This window comes from Apostichopus japonicus, chromosome 10 (genome assembly GCF_037975245.1).
Source record: "Apostichopus japonicus isolate 1M-3 chromosome 10, ASM3797524v1, whole genome shotgun sequence".
NCBI lineage: Eukaryota > Metazoa > Echinodermata > Holothuroidea > Aspidochirotida > Stichopodidae > Apostichopus > Apostichopus japonicus.
The window spans coordinates 12,827,590-12,851,218 of NC_092570.1; the positions used below are offsets into that span (position 1 = coordinate 12,827,590).

At 39.1% G+C, this 23,629-nt stretch overlaps 1 protein-coding gene across 1 annotated transcript; it reads right to left on the reverse strand.

Moving 5' to 3' along the window:
* Positions 1 to 8,577: 8,577 nt before the first annotated feature.
* On the reverse strand, positions 8,578 to 22,786 carry LOC139974810 (G2/mitotic-specific cyclin-B3-like). The gene is made up of 11 exons (XM_071982248.1): positions 22,498 to 22,786; positions 20,053 to 20,146; positions 19,462 to 19,602; positions 18,015 to 18,256; positions 17,383 to 17,503; positions 15,979 to 16,137; positions 15,084 to 15,314; positions 13,915 to 14,070; positions 13,132 to 13,281; positions 11,169 to 11,299; positions 8,578 to 10,313 (listed from the first exon to the last, which is right to left on the reverse strand). The coding sequence occupies exons 2-11, from the start codon at positions 20,107 to 20,109 to the stop codon at positions 10,262 to 10,264; spliced, it is 1,440 nt and encodes a 479-aa protein (XP_071838349.1). The 5' UTR covers positions 20,110 to 20,146; positions 22,498 to 22,786; the 3' UTR covers positions 8,578 to 10,261.
* Positions 22,787 to 23,629: the final 843 nt, after the last annotated feature.

Sequence of the window (23,629 nt, forward strand, 5' to 3'; positions counted from 1 at the left end):
CAACCCATATATTATGTAACGACCACACAAACCCCCACACCTAACAACTAACTCACTCCAAATTTCATCCGGGGAACGCCGTCCCGATAGTAGACGACAGGCTTGCGCCAGCGTCTACGAAATTCAGTGTCGGGAAGCCGTGCGTGGTCGGCCTCTATGCGCAACCTATGTCACTTTGCATGAGGGAGACGACAGCCTCGGCCCTCCAGACGTCCCCATCAAAACTAGGCGGCAACTGCTGTTCCAGATGTGTCTCCTGATGATAGCGGCAAACAACAACAGCAAATCCCTAACCTATCTTGGGCACACAGAGGGCAACAAACCATACAATACAAAATCACTACTAATGGCCCACAGTGTGCAACCAATAACACCAATAACGAAGGCGTGAAACCATCATTCCCACACCAACCGAACAAAGGGACACCCCAGCAAAAGGTGTTGCATAGTCTCGATGGCCTCACAGCCCACATGTTGACAAATCCCATCACCTAATCGCCACCTGACTAGGCGAAAATGGTTAGTGATGAGGACCCCATGTGCAATCCTCCATGCCAAGTCCCGGAGACGGCTATCTGGTGACTTACAACACACAGAACACCACACATCTGGAGTGATGGCGATTTGGCAACCCGACGGGCACACAGGCGCGGGCATTGAACATAACACAAAGGGGGCCACGTTCAGCAGAACATATGGCCCGCCCTCCTCTTTGATTCTATGAAGTGAGTCACCAATCTGAGTATACATCCCCCGAGGGGCGTGTCGCATTTGGCCGGTTATTGGAAAAGGATCCAGGCCAGTGGTGGCTAAAAAGAAACCCACACCAGAACCTAACAAGAAAGGCAAAGGGAAACGAAGGATTCTCAAACGCAACGAGCACACCTTTCAAAGGAAAAGGCGCAGTTTAGATGGGAGGTGGACCGGAGCCAACCGGTCAAGGGGGTCTTTTACAGAACGATCCTTTTGACAAGGTTTGGTTTTCGCTTTCCCCAAATGAAATCAAAAATGATCCTCTCCAATCTCACTAAGGCATGATCCGGTGCAGCGATCACCGTACCAGGCTACCAAAGGAGAGGAAGAATAAAACGATTAACAACTGTAACCTCCCCAGGGAGGGAAAGCCACCTCCGACTAAAAGTGTCGAGCCGTGCCCCCACCTGATCAGCCTTCTCGGCCCAAGTGGTGGCCTCGGGGGCACCATAACCTAGCCAGATGCCATTTACCCTGATCATGACATCTGACCAAGTAGCATCGAACGAGAGGGATTGGCCGCGCCAACCTCCTAAACGCAGCCCTTTGGTCTTGGACTTGCTAAGTCTGGCACCAGTAGCCTCTTGGAAGGTGGCCAAAACCTTCAATAAAGGCTTGAAGGAGACGAGGTCTGACAAAATACAAGTGACGTCATCGGCATATTGCACGCTTGTAACTCTAGCCCCACCCGGTACATTGAAGGGTCGATAACCTAAGCATCTGTCCAGCGAGGTACTAAGCGTTTTGCTGAAGAGAACATACAACAACGGGGAGAGGGGACAACACCGATGGACTCGAACCTTCGAACCGGGAAGGGACCAGAAGTTAATCCGTTAACAGTGACCATGTTCGTGACGTCCTTATTTAGTAACATGACCCAACGAATAAACACTGAGTTCAATCCGAAGGACTCTAAGGTTCTGAACAGAAAGTCGTGTTCTACCATGTCAAAGGCCTTCTCCTGGTCCAAGGAGACCAGTGCACATGGCAAATCACGAACTTTAACAAACTCGATCAAGTCAAGTTAGCAGAATTGACGTTGTGTTTATGAAGGGTGCACAATCGTACAAAATCTTCCAATGAGTCGGTATTCACATTTGGTCGGTTTTCCCTGAAGTTACCCTATTATATAGTTGACTCAATGTAATCCGTCTTACATGACACTCGTTACTCCCATATAATAACGGGCTTTGCGACAGTGTCTATCCACGGTCGATCACACCTCAAAGTTCCCCAATATGTCCTAAGTGGCTTCCTGAGCCAAAGTGACACAATAAGACTACCAGCCAAAACATATAGTCAGGGTGCTAGCCTGGTTTCATTAACACGTTTGAGGACGGAAGGTTTGATGGTCCCAATCAGTAAAGGGCACATGGGTCTGAGGAATGAATATATATGAAATTTCCTTTTTTTCCAGGTGGCCATCTTGGATTCTGGCCGCCATCTTGGAAGTGGGTTACCCAAGCAACATGCCATGGCCATCATCTGTTTCAGTGACCCCGGAAACACCTTTATTGACCACTCATTTGTTCATCTCCGATTTTTACAGCCAGATATATGACATTTCCTTTTTCTGGCGGCCATCTTGGATTTTGGCCGCCATCTTGGAAGTGGCTTACTCGAGCAACATGCCATGGCCATCATCTGTTTCAGTGACCCCGGAAACATCTGAATGACCCCTCATTTGTTGATCTCCGATTTTTACAGCCAGATATATGACATTTCCTTTTTTCCTGGCGGCCATCTTAGATTTTGGCCGCCATCTTGGAAGTGGCTTACTCGAGCAACATGCCGTGACCATCATCTGTTTCAGTAACCACGGAAACACCTTAATTGACCCCTCATTTGTTCGTCTCCGATTTTTACAGCCAGATATGTGACATTTCCTTTTTTTCTGGCGGCCATCTTGGATTTTGGCCGCCATCTTGGAAAATCGGAGCCGATCAAGTGGGTTCCACGGATAAAAGTGATAGATAGGTCGAAAAGAAACTCCATGCCAAATTTGGTACTTTTGTCCAGCCTGTAACGTTAAGCCTAAAAATTGTTGCTAAGCCACCTGACTATGGGTGCTTTTCAGTATTTGGAAACAACCAACTCCACGAAAATTATAGTATTTAAATAACATTTTTACGCAATGTCGAAACTTCAATGACTACTTTTGACGATGTATGACTGCAGTAGTTTATGCACACGAATTAGTGTTGCACCAGAATCATGACTTGAAGCACGTGGTCAAAGGGACCGCAAAACTTTACGCAAGTTTGCAACGAAGAAATAACTGTGGTATAAATGCACATTTTACATTATCAACTCTCAAAAGGGAGAGAACATAACATACTGTGAGATTTAAAGTCCTTTTCAGTATCAGAGATGTTGTGGTAGCTTCCCGCAAAATTCATAGATTGTCTCAACTCATAACTTTCTGTGATAAAACAATTATTCAAATATGACATTAACAATATAAATGTAAATAACGTCCTCGGAGTTGTATCAACTATCATGTAAATATCGTTAACAACGTGATTTTGTTCGACAAATCAGGTTGTTAAGGATATTTACATGGCTGTTGCTACAATTCCGGCATGACATTAACGATTACCCCCCCCCCCCCTCCCTTTTCGCGTTACATAGTTAAACCATCATATTTTGCGTTCATTGAGCCCTGAAGATGCAAGCATGTTTGCAGACAATGGGTAAGGGACTATTAACCAAACAAATCTCGGGAAATTTGAGAAAACATCATTGGCTGTAGTTAGCATGAAAATCTCTGTAATAGATATGTTGTTAGCACTGCACGGAAGCAACTTGCGGTTGATTGTTAAATTTTTTTTGAAAAGAAAGAATGATGTTCGTTCACAATGTGTTCACAACGGAATTTTAGATAGCAACGAAAGTGTAGACATCAACGTGAGTTTAGACATCAACCGTAAGTTAACTTAGCAACGAAAGTTTTAGACATCAACGTGAGTTTAGACATCAACCGTAAGGTTTATAAATCAACGTGAGTTTAGACATTAAGGCGCGTTTAGTCGTCAACGTGACTTTAGACATCAACGTAAGTTTAGACATCAACGAACAACAGCAACATGGTAAACTAGCAGCAACAGCTTTAGTTTAGACAGCAACAAACTTAGTTTAGGCAACGAAACAAACTTAGTTTAGGCAACGAAATATGGTTGCCCTTTTCGCGTTCCATACTTCAGGTCTGCTCTGGTAGAGGGGAGAAAGTTTAATAGGGTAGGTCAGTGGTATTGTTTGAGAGAGTGGGTAAAACAGGATTTAAAGGGGGAAAATAGGAATTATAGCCAGTGGTGTGGCCAGTATTCTGCTAACGGAGGGGGGGGGGTATACCTCATGGGCCCAAAATTGGTGGAATTTGAAAAATGGCCTGAAATTTGGGGGGCCATAAAGTTCTGTGGGCCCTACATTTTTAAGCTCGAAAAGGTATGAGCTTCTGCACCATTGGTGCTCTAGTTGACGTTTCCATTTTTCCTCTCTCACTAATGTATCTATACATATATACTACATATGGTCTAGCATAACGCGTGTGTGTGTATGGACGCCTTGAACAATAGTTCAATTGTGCAATGGAACCAACTGTGGCTGGTCTTGAACTCGACCGAGTCGTCGGGGAACATGACGCATTTCGGGAAGGGGCGACCGCCCCCCCCCCCCCTGAGCAAATTTTCTCTATTATATCGCTAGTAATTTAAAAATAGACAATGTTTAGATGCAACTTACAAGGCCTGGGAAGTGTCATTTCCAGCGATCTGGGAGGCATTTTCGGCCAAAATTTTCTTGTACGCTTCGCGCCAACTCATGGTGGCGCTTCGCTTAGATAGTTTGCCTACAGGCTTCGCACTTCCGTTGGCAAATTACTCGCTACATGCCTGTTCGAATTTGTAAAGCAAAGAGCAGACATCACATAATATCAGTGAGCATGAAAATGCATGTTCAAAAATGAACAGCCTCAAAACTGTCTATGTGTGTAGTCAAAGGCGTAGGAGCCCAATTGGATTTGGGGCTGTAACGACTTGCCCGAAAAATAAAACCAAAATTTTTCGCGCGCCAAGCGCGCGTTCAACATATTAATGTCAATATCATATAAGCAAGCATAGGTCATTACATCGCATGGCATCGTGTACCGTACGGTCCGTGAAAGTTGCGCAGTCATCCGCAGGGTGCTAATGTAAACAACCAAATGTCTTATGTGGATGGAGAAAAAGCATACAGATCCAATTATGTCAAAACTCTCTTTTACAGTAGTAATGGCGAATTAGTCTGCCAAGCTTAGAACTTTATTTTAATTAATAAGGAGATCATTTTTAAACTATTCATTTATTCTCAGCATATTGCCCGAATTTTCAGGGAAACAAGTTTGGTTGGGGGGGGGGGGGGAGGCTGCAGCCCCCGCCTCCTACGCCTATGTGTGTAGTTTTCGGGTTCGAAATATCTGATATCGGAAATAACTGGTATTTTTCATTTCCTTCAACCAAGTTTTATAATTGCCGTTATAAGAGGTTGTAATATTTGTACACCAATAAATTAACTGTGTCTGAATTTTCGAAAACTTCCTGACCAACATTCTTCATCATACTTCCCTCTACTCGTAGCAATTTTGACCTGTCTGTTAGGGGTTGAAGGAGGTTTTTCTATATTGGTTGTTCATAGATTGAATTTTGTGCAACATTATGTATATGTTTTGAAGTGATTTTCTTAACGAGAAATGTGAATTTTCAAATTCTGAACAAATAATGGGCTTTAAACTTTGAAAAGTGGGGCTTTCGGATATTGTGGGCCGTGACGTAGAATCACCTACAAAAGCAATGATCCTCAGGACATGCAATGAGGTCGAACATGATGTGTGACTGGTTACAATCTTCAAAAAGGTTATGGATGAAAAAAAAAATATTGGGAAATACTTGGTTCTCAGGCAAAAGTGTACATCTGGTCGGTCATTTTCAAGCCCGAGAAGTGCCATTTCCGGTGATCTATAGCTAGGGGGTATCAAAACCTGAAATTTTTTTTGTACGCTCCGCGCCAACCGATGGTGGCGCTCCGCTTAGATAGTAATTCGCGCCCCCGGGTTAGAAAATCCTGGATACGCCCCTGCGCAAAACAGTATATAGTCTGCAGTACATTTCCGTCACTGCACTGATTACACAGTATTAATACATATAGGCCTACTGAGCACGTTTTCGTGCACCCTGTACGAAACTGTGCGATGTTATCGATTAATGCCTTCACAGAAATCTTCGACCAAACATAGATAGTATCTCATACAATCATAACAAACTAGTGTGCTAAATATGTCTAAACCGAGTCCAAAGATACGAAAAGCTTCGGGTAATTTTGAACGGGTATATCTTCGTTGAAATGAATTAAACTTAAACTAAAATAACTTTTCGACCAATCATGAGCGAATATTTACACACAATTGCAAACCTGTTTGGGTAAAAAAATATTCGCGACCCGGATGCGAAATTTGAAGGAAGAAAAAGTCAAAGTTCAAATGTTGTCTTGAAAACGGCATAAAGAAATTGAATAGAGATTTCAGCAGGGTGCTTATATTGTTTTAATCTTTCTCCGGACACAAGTTTACAACGCCAACAGTGACTGTTAAACTGCTTTTACTTATCAAATCCTGCTCGTTTTGTTTTATTAAAAAATTGAAAAATACCCCATGGAAGACAGTACCATTTGTCTTTCCCTAATATGTATAGCATTCATACAGAAACATGCAGAATATTTTAGAAAATAAGTATTTGATGTTTTAACACGCATGTTTTGTTCTTGCTAGCAGTGAGGAGCTGAATTAATTTAAGGTGGCGCTGTCCTCACCCAGGAAATCTAGTACTTGGGCCTCAAAACTGTATTGTGTATATACGAATAATAGATAATATACGTATTATAGATAATATACGTATGATAGATAATATACGTATGATAGATAATATACGTATTATAGATAATATACGTATGATAGATAATATACGTATGATAGATAATATTCGTATTATAGATAATATACGTATACTAGATAATATGCGTATACATAAAATATACGTATACTAGATAATATACGTATACTAGATAAAATACGTATAATAAATAATACACGTATCATAGATAATATACGTATTATAGATAATATTCGTATTATAGATAATATACGTATACTATTATAGATAATATACGTATACTAGATAATATGCGTATACATAAAAATATACGTATACTAGATAATATACGTATACTAGATAAAATACGTATAATAAATAATACACGTATCATAGATAATATACGTATTATAGATAATATACGTATAATAGATAATATACGTGTAATAGATATTAAACGTGTAATAGATAATAACGTATAATAGATAATATGCGTATACTAGGTAATATACGTATACTAGATAATATATAAATAGATAATAACGTATAATACATAATAACGTATAATAGATAATATACGTATACTAGGTAATATACGTATACTAGATATTATGCGTATATATAAAAATATACGTATACTAGATAATATACGTATACTAGATAAAATACGTATAATAAATAATACACGTATCATAGATAATATACGTATTATAGATAATATACGTATAATAGATAATATACGTGTAATAGATATTAAACGTGTAATAGATAATAACTTATAATAGATAATATACGTATACTAGGTAATATACGTATACTAGATAATAGACGTATCATAGATGACATACGTATATTATCTAGTATACGTATAATAGATAATATACGTATAATAGATATTATACGTATAATAGATAATACACGTATAATAGATAATAGGCTAGTTGTGTTCGTGCCTACATCATCATCCAACTGTGGCGTATAAGGGAAGCTATCCAAATGTGTGGGGAAGTAAATCGGTGTGTTTAGGGTCTTACTCAGAATAATTTTAGTTTCGGGTGGTCCAGATGGCATATTGAAAATTTCAACTATTCTTTTAGATGGAAAATTATGTGAAGTTTCGACTGCTTGTATAAAAAACCATAGGTGAAAATGGGAAAGGGGGGGGGGTGGGGCAGAAGCATAACCATGCCACCCTCACTTTTCAAAGTGGAGCAGCTTCCCATTTTCCAACGCCCATGTTTAATCCTGAGCACCAAACTAGAAAGAAACCAACGTTATGTTAAAGATCTTGCCATGTTTGCTTACAGCGTTCACATATTTGACAGACACATTCTAAATTAGGTGTGATCCCGTATGAACAACCAGTTTTAATTGGTAGAACTCTAGAACAATAGCTGATTGTTCATGAATTACAAGTGTTCTCTAAAATACTCCTCTTGCCCACCACTCCCCAATCAAATGTTCTGATGCAAAATAGGCATCTGCAGGGGCCAACTTAAAATGTGTGGTTGTGAATCCATTGTAGGGAATATGGGGTTACCTCCTCAGGAAAAATTAAAATTTGTAAACGCGAAATTGCATCCTGGGGATATATTTAGGCTTACAAGCAACGTTGTGCTTATAACTACTTTTAAACCCACTGGATCCGCGTCTATGTTCGTAATGTAACGAAGCCTTCTTGCATTCGTTGCCGACAAGTACTCATCGTTTTTGTACTTAAAGGGAATTAAACTCAAGAACACGTGCTTCTTATATATGTAACTGCAACATACAAGTAATTTACAGCAGAACCTTACCTTTTTACTAAAATATTTTCACCAGAATTGCTGTATATCGTAATAAGCATATCACGCCACCACTCGAACAAACCACTTATTAACATTATGTAAAAGACAAGAACAGAAGTACATTATGTCAAAAACCATTTTATATGAGAAACTTTATTGTACTTGATCAAAGTCTCATGGTATATTTAAAATATGTATTTACAATTTCAATAATTGACAAGACAGAAAAATGTTAAAAGCTTTTAAATTGGTTCAATCAAAATCATAATAAAAAAACATTGATATTAGTTCCTTGAGTAAAAAATTGATTTTTCTGTCAAAAGGAATGTTTCAAATGGTGTTAAAAAATGTACCATTCATTGCATTACCTCTCAATTTACCACATTTAAAAAAAATGGATCGCTTGAATACAATGATAGGAGGGTTAACTAAGGTAAACCTGATCTTACATAAACAATTGTCTTCTAGAACAAAACCCCCAGAAACAATTGTCTGCTAGAACAAAGCCCCCAGAAACAATTGTCTGCTAGAAGAAAGCCCCCAGAAACGATGGTCCCATCAAGCATTTTGATATCATTTTGTTAAGAGGTATCTTGCTTACTTGAAAAAAAAATTCAGGAGAGGATTTTGCTATCTTTATCATATTATTTTCATTAAAACTTTTTACTGTATCAAACTAATATCCAACATAATTGAAAAGAGAATAATTAAATGAAAACAATTTGAATGTATGCAGGATATCTCACACCATTCGGGACAGTAGCACCAATGAGAATTAAGACTGGACAACATTGAAACTGTAATAATTAAAAGCCAAAATGAAAAATTAATTATGCAAGTTTTGGGGCTTTTGTTGATTAAAGTTACTTTGTGAGGATCCACGCTAAAATTTAAAAACTACAATAATTGTATCAGAGACACCTAATAGCCTGTATCAGCTTTTCAGTTCTTCTGTCTGTTATTCGGACATGACACAAGATAGTACATCTTGTGAGAATAAAACAGCGATGTTATATTTTCTCTATTTTGTTGCATGTAAAGAAAACTTGTTTGAAGAAGAGGGGGTTTTGAGTCTCTGTTAATGCATAGCTTATACAGCCAAGTCCAAATGTCGAATATTTAATTAGGCACCACATATTCATTATTTTGTATTTGTTTGAAGATCATCAATGGGTACAAGAAGGACAGTTGAATGGTCAAGCTATACGGTTGAAGACAAGACCAGTCCATCCAATTCAGAGCAGTTTTCTTAACACTGACTACTATTCACCATTCTTTTAGTCAAAATTAATCTGTTCAGATGTTGCCAAGACTTCAAATTTGTTTTGTAATGATTGTTACCTTTTTGACTTGGTAATCACTGAAAATATCGTTCAGATTTAATTTCCTTGATTAAGCAAATGTTTGATCGAGATAACTAAAGATAAAAATAATTAGTCGTGAAAGCAACAGAAGATTTAAAATGCAGAGAAAAAGGAATAAATTAAAATATCCTGATTGGCCTTGGCAAAGCACAATGATGAAAGTATAGTTTAAAAGAAAGGAATGGTAGAAAAGAAAATTTGCTGACAATATCCTGGACAAAAGGTCACTGCTAGGGGGGGGGGGGAACATTTTTGAAAGAATAAAATGATCGAAAAATTCACAGATTCTTCTTGAAGGCTAGTGTGACTAAACACTTTGGTGCTAGTAAGCCAGTACAAGAAAAGGAACATTGGTGATTTTCAAGCCTTCGTCCCTGAAAGTTGAATGTCACTGTCCATCAGCCAGGATGAACTAGTCACTGAGGTTTAAAACTATCTGTTGACAATTCTAGCTTGCTCACAACGTCAAGACTTCCAGAGGAGGAATGTTGGCGACCTCGTAAAAGACCCTGGGAAAGAGAAGGATGACAGACAATAAAGAGTTAAATCTTGTCACTTTTAGCTGAGCGTAAACGTCTACAGTAAAAACAAATCGTCTTTGATAATCTAAGGGGTTAAGTATTTTAAATGTGATTTTGTAAATCCACTCTTTCTGGGTGTTGGCTGAATTCTTGTGCCCAATCCTGTGTCTAATGGTTCGCAATGTCCAAATAGAGGCAAGTTCACAGGTGTTACTTTAACAGTGGTATGGTATGGTATATTTTAAAGAGGACAGCATCTAGCAGACCCCTTGCAAGACAAATTAAAGCAAAGCAGCAATAACTTGACATTATCGAATTTTCTACTGAATTTAAGACGTTAGTTTATTAACACAAGGACTGAAGGTGAAGAAAGTATTTCTACCAGTCATTTAAGCTATTCTTAAGTCAACATTTGATCTGGTTTGAACTTTGGCACAGCCCCACAACCCTTTTTTAAACGCTTGTCATTATAAAACACTTTGATCGATCTAGCTGTTAATTCTTTTCTGCTGTACCAAGTTGTATCCTAGGCATTTGTAATTACTGTCTGGATCACCCACAAACTTTCTCAAGCCCAGTGTGTTACTCAAGATATGATGGATCATGCTAAGACAACCGTCTTAGAAATATGTCACTTGAGAAATATTCATTAGCACATACGGTACATGATGATGTCTATTATCTGAAACTTTCTTGGGCTCAAATCTTCTTCAAGGAATTATTTATAGAACAACAACAAATCAAAGAGCTGATCTTGCGATTAAACACTTTTTTAAAGGTGAATGAAGTGTGCGAAACTTTTTAATTTTATCCAGGCTCTGTTAGGTCTCAAGTTGTACTTACTTGTGTGAGTATTTTGTCCTGACTGTGGTGAGTTGTTTGTGCGCTGGTTTGACTAGCATCGCGTTGAGTCTCTGAACCAGTTGAGCGAGTTCGCTGGATTTGTAGCCTGAGAAATGTTCCAGGGTTGCATCCTACAGGTGTGACAAATAATACTGATACTGTCAGGAAGTTAACTTAGACCTTTGTGGTTCTTGTTCTGATCTGCCATTGGTCGGTTGTGACATAATTTGTTGATTTAAATATATATGACCACCTGGGTTCCAATCATGCTATTTAATTGACCCCTGGATTCAACTGTCAACACACTAACCATTTACTAGTGTGGTGTGAGACTGACATAGCCACACATTCCAGATATTAGGAGCCGCACACTTCAGATGTTAAGGAGCCACACACTTTACAGATGTTAAGGAGCCACATACTTTTCAGATATTAAGGGGCCACACACTGTCCAGATATTAAGGGGCCACACACTTTTCAGATATTAAGGAGACACACACATTTCAGGATACTAAGGAGACACACACTTTTCAGATATTAAGCTATTTAAATGACCCCTGGATTCAACTGTCAACACACTCAAGATTGACTAGCTTGTCGTGTCACTGACACAGCTAATGGCAGAGGTCTGTGTAAACCTAAACACTGCATCCAAGAAGTGCATTAAAATTTATTCCACAAACAAACATGCTGGATTTATAAGAATGCAGAACAGTTCCATACTTCAAATATTGAATATGACTTAACTATTGTTATGTTCGACCTAAAAAAAAAAAAAAAAACTCCCACTGATCCTAAAATAATCAGAGAATCGATATTCTATTTACTGCCAAATGAAAAAAACACAGAGCTCACCAAATTGGTCACTAAACTGAAGATGGTTCATCCCTATCTCAAATTTTACGGTCAAAATGTCTGAACAAGAAGGTCCCTGTCTAGACCTAATAATATTTAAAGGGCAATGGATCTGGACTGACAGTCTATAGACACACAGTCTTTACTAAGACCAGAGAATCCTACAAATACCTTTATATGAACTCAATACATCTCCTAGCCAAATCGAAAGGCGAAACTTTAAGAAAACTCCCGTCCGTTCAATAATGAAGATAACTTCATGGAGGAGAGGGATTTTTACATTTTGTTATAAAGAAAATCTTAGCAAGTAATGTTTCTTTAGAAGAGATTAAACCTGTCACTAAAGGGTAGTAAAGGCATTTCTTACTCAAAGAGTAACCATTATACCCACAAATTATACCACACACTGTCAGTTGTTTAACTAAGGTAATAAGGTATAGTCCACACATAAAACCCTGTGACTTTAGAAACATAGGAATCAAATAGAAGGAGACCAGATCCTTTCCGAATTGTTCCCTAATGAGCGGTCGACCTTTGCCTATGAAAGAGGACCCAATTTCCACAGATTGTTCTTGTCAAATCAAGAGTTCAGATTGATCTTGCCTTATGGAAGAGACTCGAGAGGTCTCAGATTCTATACATTTACTGGATGTACTAATCAGAGCAATTTAATAGGAGCTCCATCTGAACTAAATATTCAAAGGTGAACTACTCAAGAAGCTGTGTAAACTTTAAGCACATTAGTAGACACTGGTCTAGTTACCCTTCAATCAATTTAGCCATCTCCCGCCCTAACAGACAATCCTGGATTCTTTTTAATTTACTGGTAGAAATGATGGATTAATAATTTTTTTTCTGAAAAGGGAGGCCAGTGCAAATAATGCAACCAAAATAGTTCCCCTTTGGTTCTTAATATTGGAGGAATGGAGGTTGATCCATATTTGGGTCCGGTAACCGTTACTTGTCATTTAGCCTCTGAGGAAGATCCTGCTAGGTTCGAAATGTCAGGCCAACTTCCTTTTACACATTCTATTACACAGGCTCTCAAGTGGATGAGCAGTTTGCTAACAGTTTTATTTTATTTTTATAAATGATTTTAGCGACTCACCCATTTACCAGAACTCTTCATCATGAAAGCCAGAAGCAATGCTGCAGCAGCCAATTTAGACTCGCTGGTGACGATGAACTCTGGTTCCATTAACGATAATTCTAGGATAAATCTGCCCAGGGTTAGAGTCTCCATGGAAGCGTGAACACACTGAGGGAGACAAAAGTAATCATTTATTTTTGAGATATATGGGTAAGTAATAAATAACCAGAAAGCTAGTGATTCCCTGAGAACTGTATTTTTCTGTCAGGACATTTACCCAATAAGAAGACTGCATACAGTACATTCAAGATTTTGAACATTATTGACAGCAAGGTAATTCCACCAATGTGGACCATCTAAATATGAAGTTTAGCCAAGCTTAAACATTTTGATCTATTGTCATTAGAAGGATTTCACACTTTTATGTCTATTGGTCTGAAAATGACCTTTGGGGGTCTGTGGATACATCAAATGGATGACTTTCATGCAAGTTAAATTGTTATCATAGTTAACAATATATCAGACCGTCACCTAACTCCCCTTTGACGTCCACAAAAAGACAACATGTATCTTGTGATCTCTAAGATGGATCAATGTATACAATGTACTTAGTTCATTCAAGCATTACTTCAAGTTATTGTGTTAACAAGGTTTTCAGACTGACCTCTGATGACCTCAAATGGCCTTTAACCTAACTGAAAAGCAATAGATTTCTTGCACTCACTTAGAAACACTAATCTCTTGAGAAAACATGTAAAGTAAGAAATAGATTTAATTAATGAAACCAATCTTCCAGCAAACCTTTGCATATCTTCTAAGAAATCTGTAGGACAATGGCATTCCAAGGTCATAGTCTATGCACTTCAGTATATCCTTCTCCATCTTGATGAACTGACCTCTGTCATAGGCATCGTCGCAGATGAAGATGAAGTCCTCCAGAGCTGGTGGACAGCGCTCCTAGAAGAGGAACAACAGGATGAAATAATTATGAAGGTTGTCCTGGAAAGCTTGCAACTAGTTTTGTGACGTTAAGGAGACACACACTTTCAGATAAAAAGGAGGCACACACTTTTCAGATGTTAAGGAGACACACTTTTGAGACACTAAGGAGACACACACTTTTCCAAGCTGGACTAGTGTTGATTATCCCCAAGTTCAGTCATTCAATTGAATGTATGGGTGTATATGTCCAAATTCAGATACCCTAAGGTTGTTTTTCAAGTCACTGTACTTCATAGAGTCATCTCAACAGACGAATACTTTAGTTACGAATAGTTTAGTTACTGTATGTCATTGCACTACGAATCGAGTCATTGCTAGGTACACCACTCTCATATTACAATGTTCCCATCAGACCAAAAGTTGACACAACTTCTTTAAAAGCTCAAATTGAAAAACAATCGCTAAGAATTGTTTGCATGAATTGAATATCTGTCTTTCTCCACTTTCCACAACACAATGTTCATATTTCTCTGCATAACTGTCTGTCAATACAATAACTAACGTCGGCCAATTTGAGGGACTAGCAAGTGAGATGTAGAAATCAAGGCGTTTACACACACAAATAATAATAATAATTAACAGTTCTTATATAGCGCAACTTACAATAAAGTCTCGTCGCTCTGTACTTAACCCTGGTCATTGGTAACTTGTCACACCTACACACCAAAGTGTGCACAATTCAAACAATCTCTCCTGGGGCAGAACAGCCACGTGTCCCCTGGGGGACTTCCCATAGGGTGCAGCCACAAACCGGTGCACGCAACTATATTTACAAGTCACCGAGGCTCGCAAGTCCCCCATTTATACACCTGGGTGAAGAGAGGCAATGGAGAAAGTGCCTTGCCCAAGGACACAATGCAATGATCTGTCCAGGGCTCGAACCTGTAATCCTTAGATCACAAGTCCAATGCCTTAACCACAACGCCCTCCTAAACATGATACGTTCAACTAACTTGGTTAAAACTCACATCAAATTTAGCTGATATAAACATGGCAGAGGCCCCTAACAGCTGAAGAGTGTCTTTATTGATTTGTACTTCCATAAGGTAAAGATCCACGAGTTTGACGGCAAGATAGAGGGTCTCGTGGTTCAGCTCAAAGTTTTCCTGCACCTCCACCATCCAGTCCATTAAGATAGATCTCATGTGAGGTGTCAACTCCTTCTGTTGCTGAAAGTACGGTTTCACTTTGAACTCAGCCTGTCCAGAGAATGATAAAAGCACAAATTAAAGTCTGAGCATTAGTATGGTAATTTTTGCATTTATTCCAAAATTTGTGTAATTGTACTGTGTTATACATTTGTAGCTGCAATGATAGAGATTGCATTTACCAACTTGGACTTGCTGTGGTTCAAACTACAATTGTTAAACACTTTTTTAGAATACAATCTTAAACTACTGTACACATGGTCAACTAATATTGGCTGAGAATGCTATAGAAAAACAAGGAATCATTCGTTTTGGAACATTCTCATTCTGACAGAATCTATACTACCAGATCCTGAAGGTGATTGATAAACTAAACCTGAGAGTAAAATCAGAGAGATCATCATTCTCATCATCCTTTGAAAGAACAGTTCTGCTTTAACTCACATACCTGAGGTAAGAGCATTACATATAAAATGTTACTCAACCAGACAGAGAGCTCCTTGTCAAGCAAATCCACTTTCAGAACCACAAAAACTAGTGGGGCACAGGGGCTTAAACAGCAACTTAAACCAGTCTAAAAAATACTCTCTGCAGCCACCTTCTCTCTCTCACTCTCAACCAGCCCCCCCCCCCCCCACAGCCAACCCCCCCCCCTTATTTACTAATCAAGTGACTCTTATGGAAACGTCCCTGATTTAATTGAGAAACAACTCACCTCTCTGAATTTCAGATACTGGAATATTTCAAAAGCATACTGTGGTGACTGGTTAGGGTCATCTTTATTCTCCTCATCAATATCAATCATGTCCTCCTCGATAGGTTCCACTCCCTCCTCCTCCATCTTGAGAGAATCGACAGACTGAATCAATGCTTCCTAGATGATCAAGGAAATGCATGAAATGAAAAATGAAGGAAATGCATTCATCAGTCAAATTGTCAATGTAAACAGAAATCGTCTGCTTAACGAAGAATAGGTTGTTTTGATATCAGATCGTCTTGCAATTCTTTACAACCAGAATGCCAGTCAGCTATTGTGATTTCTTGCCATCCAATTTGCTCACACTTCCACGTATAACTATTTGACTAATGCAGAACAAGGGAGGTAAATTTATCCAAGAGGCAAAAACTAAATGAGAACCAGAAAAAGGTTTCCAGAGAAAGAGATTTCCAGCTTTTTATGTGTATCACTCCCATTCACAAGGGAGTCCCTTGTGGGCATTAACAATGTACAGTATCAAATTTTTTATTCCAAAACGTTTCGATATCCAGAGAAAACAGTCTTCCTACAAGAAATATAAACACATGTCTGACATAGTCTGTAACCAATTTTGTGCTAGCAAATCAGCTCTGACATCCACCATCCCTTTAATAGTTGTTATAAATAAATGAGATTTACTGACATTGTTTAAACAAATATTTTCACAACTAACTGCCAAAGCAAAGGTCATCTTGTAAAAATCAGAGAAAATGGCCAATCTTAGATCAATTAAGATAACCTGTGGACCCCTTGAAGCTCAGAAGGTGAAAACTGGTAAAGGCCTGCCAGAGTTTGCTTAAAGGAAGACCCTCATTTCTCTGAGGCAGATTCATTTCCTTGATGACTATGTTTTGTTGAAGACTACAAAGATCTACAAACTAAGTATGAAGTTCAAGAAAAGTTGACTTCTTGAGATATCATGTTTACAATATTTTCAGACTGACCCTTTCGACTAACCCATTTGAAGTAAGGTTCTTGTACTTAGATTCCTGGTGACTCTGGCAAAAATTACTTTCATTTTATTTGTAATTTCTTGTTTTCGTGTATGTCATTTAAATTCTTTCTGTATTGCCAGATGTTAGCCGGCAGTAATTTACTATTTAGGATCGTTGGTGACCTAGCATATGTAGGGGCAACTTTGGTTCCCCACATGTGAATTCATTGTACTATATATCTTGAGGATACCTGACTTAAAGGACCTGCAGATATCTGTAAAAACACCGGAAACTGACCGCATTATATATAGAGCAACAACAGTAGTCACGTCATGGCATTTTAAGTCTCAACATGGCTTGAATCAGCAAAGAGGGTACCTCACTGAGAGTGTACAATGATGGAATGCTGATTTGTTGATCAACTCACCTTTTCTTTCACATCTAATTTCTCACTGGATAACATTTCTTTCTCGGTCTCTTTATCCTTCTCCAAATTCTTTTGGTTCATCACCTCTGTTTCGTCTTCCATGCTTGCATCTTCGAGAGAACTGAAATCACAGAATTGAAACATTCTCACAAAGTTTAACATTAAAGGTTAAGGCATCAGCTCTATAGTTCATGCCAGTACTGGTTTGGTGAGTCAGATGGAAGATACCTATTTGATTCCCCTCCCCCCTTAAGAGCAACAAAATAAATATGAAAATATTACATTGTTACAGGGATGTGCTCAGGAATATTTGAGTGCCGGGCAGATTGTGCGATAGTGTGATCCACACCCTGGGAGAGGGATCTCATGGGTGGGGTACCCCCTCCCCACTGGACAAATTTTGCACATGAAGTACGCTTAGGTGGTGCTAGTTTTCCTATTCTGTGCCATGTATTGTCCCAAATTTTGGTTATGGTAAAATTTGTTAAATTATCATCAAAAAAGTGCCGGGCGGAAATGTTTTAAAAATGTTTGTGCTAGGCGGCATTCAGAACTGCTGGCGCAGCCGCCCGGTGCCACCCAGTGTGAGCACATCCCTGTTGTTATTATGGTGGACTTGAAGCTAGTCTTACCTGTCAGGGAGGGGTACATCAGCTGGAGACAGCATTATAATGTCATCTATCTGTTCAATGTTTTCTTTGGTAGTACTGACCGTTGGCTTCATCTCTGTACTCTGCTCCTCTACCCGTTTGGGCTGCTCTTTAACGACATTCTTACTCTTGACCTGCTGAACTTGAGGTTTCTTCAAGGGTTTCAAGAGAGCAGGATTGCTTTTACCTTTTCCTTTAGCTACATTCTTCACATTGTGGTAAGCCTGAAAAAAAGAAGAGTAAAGAACTCAACAGCATTTTTACATTGCAAATTTCTACAAACTTCTGGGAAAGCATCTGCTGAACATTAATCTTTCTAATGGTTCATGAAATCAAAAAATGTTTCAAATCAAATGTCACAGATTTGACAATTTGGGGTAACAGTTGACTTTGGGGAAATCCCATTAAAGTTTCAAACCTATGGTGTAAGGGCATCACATTGAGCAGACCATTCTCAGCACTGACTTCTGTATGTAAAATCTTAAAGGGTGTGAAGACTCGCGCAAAAAGAAACATCTAATGCGCTAATTTGACCTAGTTTCGAATGAGGTGTAAGTGTACCAGAAGTGTTAAACACCACCATCGATCCCAGAAAATACACACACAGCTTGCAACCATCGGTAATTTGACACTAGTGCACAGTCAGTACCAACAGCACAGTATACAAAACCATACAGCGATCAAGGTATCACGTTTCATGACTGTATGCATTTTGTAGAGACACAAACAAAACATCACTTGCAAGCAACAGAAAGTTAACTTTTTCAGCTGGCGGCACGCGGTTTGGGGCGGGTCTTCAGTGCCTTTAAGCACATACTTTCAAACTTGCCGGAGAAGGATGCTCTTAAAATCCAGGTTAATGAATTGGCATCATGGATAGAGCCAAACCAGCAGCAAGCAAGCCAAATTTTGTAACATGTAAACCAACTTTATTTCAAAAGTTAGCAGCCCTGCAAAATATATTTCTCCAGAAAACCAACTGTCCTCAAAACATGATTACAGGATAAAACTTGAAAGTGGTAGGCAGAAAATGTCCAAACTTTGGATCTCTTTCAGATATCAGCTGCTCAAACTTAGAGCTAAGTATATTAGCCTTAATAGATACTTATGCAATGACTGTCCCAGCAATCTTAGAAAAACTTGTAGATTTGAGAGATTTGAAACTGGCCTTATATCAGAATATTTACTGTACTGAATAGACAATGCTTCTTTCAAACATTTTGTCGACATTGTAAAGCTACTATATTTCCCATAAAGGTCCAAGGTGTTAAAATGTGCTCCTAAATGTTACTGTATGTTTTGAATCCCCACACAGTACCTGCAAAGATACAGTATATATTTTGTGACAGTGCTTCCAGTGAATGTCTAGTTTGTTGATTGAAGACAACATGGGAGTGTGTAATAACATTATACGCAGGTAACTACTTACATTTGTGATGTCACCAAATGCCGCCCTCTTGCTCTTGGGAGCTTGTTGCTGTGGAGACCCACTTGACCGTCTTTTCCCTCTCGTCATTGGTCCATTTTCGTCCTTGTGATTGGCATATTGATTTACATTGTCACGATGAACCTGTACAATTGGACAATCCAAAAAGTGATCATTAGAAACATTAAATACAAACTATAGAGCCTCTCTGGTAAATAACATATTATAACAAAGATTTGAAAGCAGTTCACTAAGACTGAAAGATTTATGAATCGACTTCAAGACCACAAAGATGAAACTGTACAAGTAGTTACACACAGTGTAATATACAGTAATGGCTGCAGTATCTCCTGGTTCCTTTGTGCTAAATTCCATATACTATACATCATCTTGTGTACTGTCATGATACTGCCCCCCCACCCCGGCTTTGAGAGGCCATTTTCCCCCAAGGCAGACCTACATAATATTGAAGGGGAAAAGTACATCAGACACTGCATATCCAGACACCAAACTCAATCTTAGAAGAACAACATTAAATGCAGATCATGCCATGTATTGCATCATTTAAAAGTTGATTGCAAATGTTCAACTGACCTGCTTAAGAACTGGGATGCCCGCCCGAATGACCTTCCTTCTCAAATTAACAGGCATGGTAAATAGGTTCTGTGAAGTCTTCTTGTACTCAATCCTGTATTAAATGAAAAACAACAAAGGTAAAATTATTAATAGACTTTATGATACAGCACATCTATGCAGACAACAATTCGAATAAGAGATGCAAATTGCTATTTATTCAGTGGCGGAGAGTACGAGGGAGTTGCCTTGTGCATCATGTTACTGCACATATTCTCCCTGCAGGTGAATGAATATGTACAGAATGACAGTAGGAGAAGGGAATGACTTATGGCATTTTCCCAGCAGGAGGTAGTTTTGCCATCTCTTTTATATGCTACAGAAACTTTGACATTATACAGCCTTCACTTTAAGAAACTGAGCAGTATTCAGATGAACCAACTATGTCAGGTCATGAACATCAAATGGCAGGAAAGGGTAGCCAATGTGCAGATTCTACAGAGAGCAGGCCTACCAAGCATTGAATCTATGATCACAGCCTCACAGTTAAGGAGGGCAGGACATGTATGCAGAATGCCTGAACATCGGTTGCCAAAAATGGTTTTCTATGGTGAGCTCTCAGAAGGCAAAAGACAACAGGGTGGTCAAATCTTGCATTACAAAGATACCCTGAAACGAAGCTTGAGAAAAGCTAACATCAATGTTGACAGCTATGGGAATCATTGGCCAGTGATAGGATCAGCTGGAGACATGCAGTGAGGAACACCATCAAGACCGTGGAAGACAGGAGGAATGAAAAGCACAAGCGGTAGCATGATTTACGTCATGGGGCAGTTGATAGTTTTACCTCAGACTATCAATGTATCACCTGCAGGAGAAACTTCCGTGCCAATGCTGGTCTGTCCTCGCAGAAGAGGGCCAGGAAATGTTAATTGATTGCCTGTTGCACTCAACAGTCATCATCGGTAACGATGGACAGTCGAAGAGTGCAATAATTAATTGAAACTTTCTTTGTAGGAAAACTATTATATATATACCCTACCTTCAAAGCAAAAAAAAACTGTCAGCATCTATTCTTTGTACACTTTACAATGGAATAGAAGCTTTATTCTAGCCTAGGCTTTGTTGCAATCATATGGGTTTGCATGAGTTGGGCTAAAGAAGTCTTGAAGAACCATAGCAAATTTGGCCAACTTAGTGCTCTCCACAAAAACGCTAGTCTAGTCTAGGTACGGTGCTGTACAGAAGCTTCGCATGTCCCATAAATTCCCATACTGTGTTATACACACTGCACAGTCTGTTACAGTCACAGTGGCTGCTGTGTTTGTTAGTCAAATTGTAACCACTTTGTCAATTGCAATTTAATCTAACAAACAAAAACAAAATTGCCAAAGTGAAACTAGTAGTAGTAGTAGTAAGGTGAGTCTCGTCTATCCGACATGCTCAGTGATTAACCTCCTCCATGTATCACAATCTTGCGCAAGGCCCATTGCTTCCTTGAAATCGTTAATGTCCTTAAATTGCGACTTTATTTTTCAAAGCAAGGAAGTCACAGGCCTCCCTCCTGGTTCAGCGGTATGTCTCAATGCTTCTCTTAAAGCAACTGTTGCTGTGAGCGTCCTCCTGGAGTCTTGCTACATGACCGAAAAATCTCAATCTTCTATGTGCGACTATGGATGACCAAGGTGTTTGGTTGGTTTAATTGTAGAGCTCATCGTTTGATAACCAATTGTTATTGGTCCATCTAATGTTGAGAATATTACAAAGTCTCCTTTGAAAAGTGTCAATTTTGCGATCAAGATCCTTTGTTGTGCCCCACAGTTCGCAATTGTACAAAAAAAATACTCTTTAATAAAGTTTCAAAAATCCTAAGCTGAATGTTCGGCTTATGTAAGTTTGCTTTGGAAAATACTTGAAACTAAGAAACAAATAAATATCATTAATCCATATAGCCGAATTATGCACAACAGCAACACTTGCGAGAAGTTGGGGAAAAGTTTCCTTGCTTTGAGCAGTTTGACAACCAGCAATAGTACAAAATTTTACAAGTATAGCTTAGGCCTTTCTATTTCTGGTCAAGCCATCAATGAAATCACATAGCTGAAGGACAGGCTCTGGCCTAGCCTAGATCTAAACCATGCACTGCGCAATCACACAAGCTTTAAAAAGATCATTAATGCCATTACTAATACTATTGCTAATTTACTGGACACCATCATAAGTAAGTTAGCATAGGCCTAGGTGTGCCTGAGCATTAGGCCAAAAAGAAATTAGCCTAACTAACTAGTCTATAACTGCTTAACAAAAACATTTAGGCCCAGGCTAGTTAGGTTAGACTGTAATCCTAAGTTAGACCTGAGTTTGGATAGGATTAGGACTAGCCTAATTTAGGCCTAAGCTATGCCTTAATTTAGGCTTGGGCTAAAGTTTTGCTAGGGCTGACTTTAAGTAAGATTTGTAGGTTACCGTTATCTGTTATTGGTGCTAATGCGTCTCACTTAGGGAATGTATGGTTAGGCTCTTCTTCTTCCTTTTTACGGCATGAAACCGAATTAAAAGTCGACAAAATTCCGTTTTTTACTGTTCACTTTGTGCCTTTCCGACTTGCTTCACTTTAACTTCATGCCCAGCTCTAAATTATGAGATGTAGACTCCACCTTCAAACTTCAGTAATTCGTACCCGTGTCTTCGCTGGCATTGTGTTTTACTATTGAAGGTTCACGTACTGCGTAGGCTATGTTCAATACGTCTTACGTGCAGTTGTATACTATTTTGAATTTTGCCCAATTCCACGCTTGTGTTGATCAGCTGGTTAACTGCAATCTGATTGGTTGTGTTCGAAGCACGCAAATGACTATTCATTAGTTCAAATTTGATGACGTAACATGACAATAGCGTCCAGACGAAACAAACAACAGCTCTACTGTCAGGCTTTGTGTACACATGCTATAAGAATCTCTGTATCTAGGATCAGTCTGAATAGTATAGACCAAAAATATGCAAATGGCCATTATGTGTATTGCAGTTATACAGTTCCACTTTAGGCTACTAAGTGCAGATCTTTTTCCCGTTCAAAAGTGAGTAGATCACGTTGTTCGTTTTTGGTGATTATGTGGATCAAGATGTTTGGTTTTCTCGATGCAATCAGTGAAAGTGCGGGCATGAGAATGTTTCTCCCACCCCCCCCCTCCCGATCCCATTCTGTCCTTCAAAACAGAGATCCGGCAACCCTGTAAACACGATAAGCGCGATATTTGGATCCATGTAGGCCACAAGAATGTTACCGTTTTCATATAGAGGTGATATGTCATTGAGGTCACCCGATGTCAAAGTCTGAAAATATTGTCAAATTGTGTGCAAACACAATGTGACAGGGGCACAAGCCTGGTCGAGCTGTCCTATAAGCACAGCTCCTGCAGGTTCGCAAACTATCAAATAAAGCAGACTTATTGTTAATGAACGAGGATATAGTAGAAAAAAGAATATAACCAAATATTTCTCCGACTGGAAGCATAACCACCCCCCCCCCTAAATAGACAAAAGTTAAATCGGTGCCAGTCAGAGGAGGGGGAAGCTGACTTTACTGGAAGGCCGCCCC